We start from the raw sequence: 4,859 nt of genomic DNA, 5'->3' as shown, positions 1-4,859 counted from the left end.
AGAGCCAAGAGGATATTGGCTGAAGTACACACACTATGATAATGCTGATAATAATATGTTGTTTACTGTCATCATGTCAGTACATGTAGTCATAACCCCATTGTAATTTGTTTCATTAGGGACAACCAACATGTAGCTCATCCACTTATAATTCTACTGCTCCATTACTACCACCTGGTCATGAGGATGATGCTGCCACTTCATATACTGTTACATCTGCTATTGTTGCTCCTACTTATGCTGTTATTGGTAAAAAGACTGATACTACTGTTCCACCTGCTATTGCTCAACGTTCTGAGTATGGTGAAATTACAGGACATATTGATAAGGTAGTTTAATAAGAATCATGTACACATTATCAGGTGCATCTTATTTTGCAATAGAGAGGTGTAGTAACCACATACACACCTCCAATTCCACCTAAAGCAACCCCGCCCACTATTAATATTGACATTCATGATGAGGTCAGTTGTACATGTACATTACATCATAATGACATAATATTACTATGTTTATTGTTAATTTACTGTCACTTTTGAATTACGCTTGAGCCTATTATTTCCAAAAATTACTCGTTATTCTTTGTGGAATTTTCCAAAAGTTTTCTCCCATAATTCTTTCCTATTATTTTACTCTTTTCTCACAAATGCATTATTTGTTCTTAAAAATAATTTTTCACATTAAAAATGCCTGTTAAAGCATCTTTTCTTTTAAAAATCTAAGATAACAAACTCCAAATTTTTAGAAGATTCCTGGTACTATAGGCCATAGTTTTTCCAAAAATGGCTCAAAAATCACCCCAAATTTTTATTACATTTTCTTTTATGCTATGTAGAAAGTTTGAGCCAAATCCAACTTTAATTTTTGAGTTATGATTGTTTTTGAAAACTTGAAATTTCAGAGAAATACTCTGTACTATACATAGCCCGTGGCTTTTCTAAAAATTGGCTCCAAAATTACCCCCAATTTTTATGATACATATTGATGTACTTATATACATAGAAAATGTGAGCCAATTCTGAAAGTAGAAAAAAGAATAATAGGTGTGGCAGCCATGTTTAACCCTATTATTCCAGAACAATTCCTGTGAGTATGTCCCTAATATTATTCTTTCTATTATTACAGGATGATAGACACATTCCTACTAATAACAACAAAGAAGCTCCTCCTCCTGCCTATGATGATATAGTTGTTCCTGATAAATGTTCTCATCCTCAGGAAGAGATATCTGATTCCACTTTAGGTATATCTGCAAGTGTTTATTCACCACCAAGTGGACCAACAGTGAATTGTCCAATAATTCATAATAACATCCATCTTCATTTTGGTTAGTTGTATTATACAGTATATTTGATATTATTTGCATCCAATTATGAAGGAGTTGAAGTAAAATATACCGGTGCAGCTCCATTTTCAACCTCTGACTATAACTCATGCCCTGAAGTTGGTAAGGGAAATGTTGTATATTAACTTTAAATGTATTTAATATCTTTATTGTAGTTGTGGAGCCTATTCAGTTACCAAATAAAGGACCAGTTGTTGTAGAAGAAGATGATGATGATCGCTGTCTCTTAAGTATTGTTGGTACTTTGTCCACTCCTCCTTCTTCCCCACGTGCTGCTTCTTTCTCTTATACTGGCACTCGTACCACTGATACCAGCACATTCAAGGATCATGTCTTGGCTGAATCGCCTATACATGTACATGTAGGTAAAGGTGAGTCATTCAATGGAATACAACAACAAAACGACTACAATCATCAGAGAAGTATATTGGTAGTCACTTGCTGTGCTTGGAAATACAGACCCGATGAGTCATCAGCTTTGGATGATGACAATATTGAAGCTATACCAATAGCTGTTGGGGATAAATGTGAAACAAAGAAAGTAAAGAAAGAGGGAGAAGTTAATAGTAATGATAATGAGATGTTTTCTGGGGGCCTTGAAGTTAAAATATCTCTTCAAATTGATTCTTATGTTAATGTCCTCCTTGTTGGTAATCCTGGAGCTGGTAAAAGTACTCTTTGTCCTGCCATCAATGACACAGCTACTGGTCCTTTTGCAGAAGGTCTTTTTGTGGACAAAAATATAGAAGAAAAAGAAAGAGTAAGTCATATCAATTTCAAACGTAGGAAAAAAACCTATGAAAATTGCCAAAAAAATGCTCTGATGATGAGTCGCAAGACTAAGTCAAAAGAAATTTTACGTCAAAATAAAAAAGCAATCGATCGACCTAAAAAAGTTTTCAAACGTCACAAAGGATCTACAGATTCAGCCACTGGATTCAGCTCTCAAAGGCAAGCTAATTACGGCCTTTTATCAAAATATTGTGAAGCAGCTCAGCAGTTTCTGTATCTCAAGCTAAGTCTACTTATTTGTATAGTAAATTGCATCCCTTTCAGTGATTTGAATGATGTATTATTGGTCTATGATAGATCTACTATAAAATCCACAGTTGTTGGTGCATTTGTCTGGTTTGAATCTCTCAACTACAAGCACCGTGTTCGTAAAAGAGACAAGGAACAAGCATTCATTTGTCATGGTAATCTTCTAAAAAAGTACATGCTAATGTGCGTGCTAATTATTTTCTTATTATTCTCAGTTGGTGTTTATGCTTTAAGTAGTCTAAGGGGTAGTCAGAGTGCCCATACTTACAATTTACAATGGCTTGTTATCCTCATGTAACATTTGTCACCCTCAGTTATTTGATATATATGCTACTATTATCTTACTAATATTGTCAGACTTTGCTTCTAATTATTTTGATTTGATTCAGAAGTTGTCATCTACAACAACTACAGCAACATCATACCTTGAGCCAGTTGATGAAATCCCACATGATCCTGATCCACCTTAGACATATGTATGGATTGTCAAGATTCAAATCCCAGTAAAAAGATGTTCATTAACTGAACTGGCTCGGAACGATCAGGTTGGAATGATGCGAGTTACTTCCAGCTCAAGTTCTTGGAACCAACTTAGCTCGTAAGTCCCCGTTCCCTGTGTAGAAGACCAAATGAAGACAAATCAAATAATAATAATACTGTTAACTGAAGCAATGCTGTATTTTTTTGTGTGTGTTGATTATCTTGATCTCTATTGATTTTATATATTTCTTTGAAAAATTTTAATTGTTGATCTGTCAATTGCTGCAGCTAGCCTGGATGATAAAAGATCTTCACAATCACAATGCATTCTTGCATCATACATAATAAAAATAGTCTACCTTGCATGTTCTTATCATCTCAGAGGTTCCAATTTCAAGGTGCTGTCCCAGGGAATTCCCCTGTTCAGCAGATATCTATAATAAGCAGTATTAAAGGAGTGGGTCCACACCCTTCTATCATAATACTCCTTTCTCCAGACACTTCCAATCTGTAATGTCCTGAGTCTTATGACCTTGCCTTTTGATTCTTTTCGCCATGTTCTCGTAACAGAATGACTAAGACCTGCTACATTGCGGTGGTAGCCTTATGCTTGGCTCTTTTCACAGGACTATGCCGCCTCACTGTCCTAGAATGTGTAAATGAAGCACCAAAATGTACCAATTATTCTGGAGCGTTAGCCTACAACGTTCTTGCTCCAGAAGATGTGACTGTCCAAACGGGAGAAAACGCTACCTTCACTGCCAAATCGAGATGTCGCCTTATTATGGTGTTTGTTAATGGATGTCCAGTCTCAGTGGACTCTGTGAGGCTATCAACTCATGGCGATGTCCACACCCTGACCTACACTGTTATCAATGCCAGTCTTAATGACAGTGGGAACTCGATTGATTTTATGATGTTTTGTGGCGGTCTTTCCTGCTATCATACAGTCTACTTAACGGTCCTTGGTAAGTGGTTTATGATGCCTCTTTGTTTGCATTAAAATATAAAATCAGTTATTGTTGTGAGGGTTATTATGTAAATAAGCTATAGTAATTAAACCACAAAGTATCTTATGTAATATGATATATATACCTCTCCCCTCTCTCTTTCAGACCCTCCGATTGAGCCAGCCGACATCATAGTGATTACAACCTGCTCTGGTTTTAATATTTCCTTTATCAGTTCTGATGCTACTGTAGTTACTCTTACCTCTAGCAATGGGACTATGATATACAATGGAACAGTAGAGCCTTCAGTTAACTTCATAGAAATCAATAATTATGTCATGAATAATGAGGTGTATGGATTAAGACTACAGAGCTACAATGAAGCCGGGCAGAGCCAGTATGTTGTTGAAAATATTACTACTGACAGTAGCAGTAAGTTACATAGACTCTATCTCTTATTAATCATTATTAATGTATTAATTATTTTTGTCATTAGTTATAAATTTTGAAATATCAAACGTTTCAATTGAGTATGTTAGTGATGTGCCAGAGGCAACTGTCACGTTAAATGTAAGATAATGATAGTTATTTAGTATTATTATTATTATTATTATTATTATTATTATTATTATTATTATTATTATTATTATTATTATTATTATTATTTTGTTGTTAACACAGGTCAACAATGACTGTATGTTGTCAATCCCGTGTACTGTAGACGTTAAATGTGGTTGTTTACGTAGCCCAAGTGTCAATATAATCCTAAACAGGATGTTCCAAGTTTCACTGGATTTAGTCAACTATAAAAAAATCTGTGACTTGACTGTAGAGGCAGGAACATTGCAGGTCAATAAGTCAATAAGTAAGTGTCTTTTTTACTGTATTGCTAACAATAACCAGTTTTAAAAACCAGTTTCAAAAACCAGTTTAAACCAGTTCTCCCTTCTATCTCACAATGATGCTGTTATTGTATAGTATTAATACCTGTAGCTGTATCAGCATTACCAAGAGTGGATAATTAAATAATTATCCACTCTTGG

At 35.0% G+C, this 4,859-nt stretch overlaps 2 protein-coding genes across 2 annotated transcripts in view; both read left to right on the top strand.

Moving 5' to 3' along the window:
* LOC109585227 (uncharacterized) overlaps positions 1–3,135 on the top strand; it is a 6,941-nt gene extending 3,806 nt beyond the window's left edge. Inside the window, exons 11-15 of the mRNA XM_020001220.1 lie at positions 120–329; positions 384–464; positions 1,126–1,327; positions 1,379–1,447; positions 1,501–3,135. Coding sequence (XP_019856779.1) covers positions 120–329; positions 384–464; positions 1,126–1,327; positions 1,379–1,447; positions 1,501–2,684 — 1,746 coding nt within the window. The 3' untranslated portion in view covers positions 2,685–3,135. The remainder of the gene's footprint in view (positions 1–119; positions 330–383; positions 465–1,125; positions 1,328–1,378; positions 1,448–1,500) is intronic.
* A 213-nt stretch (positions 3,136–3,348) lies between these two features.
* The window catches only part of LOC109585234 (uncharacterized), a 3,080-nt gene continuing 1,569 nt past the window's right edge, over positions 3,349–4,859 (top strand). The window contains exons 1-4 of the mRNA XM_020001227.1: positions 3,349–3,834; positions 3,982–4,248; positions 4,313–4,386; positions 4,498–4,681. Coding sequence (XP_019856786.1) covers positions 3,438–3,834; positions 3,982–4,248; positions 4,313–4,386; positions 4,498–4,681 — 922 coding nt within the window. The 5' untranslated portion in view covers positions 3,349–3,437. The remainder of the gene's footprint in view (positions 3,835–3,981; positions 4,249–4,312; positions 4,387–4,497; positions 4,682–4,859) is intronic.

The sequence above is a fragment of the Amphimedon queenslandica genome, unplaced genomic scaffold (assembly GCF_000090795.2).
Source record: "Amphimedon queenslandica unplaced genomic scaffold, v1.1 AMPQUscaffold_13098, whole genome shotgun sequence".
Classification (NCBI taxonomy): Eukaryota; Metazoa; Porifera; class Demospongiae; order Haplosclerida; family Niphatidae; genus Amphimedon; species Amphimedon queenslandica.
Note: the sequence above shows the minus strand (reverse complement) of the source record. Positions and strands in the feature narration are given on the sequence as shown.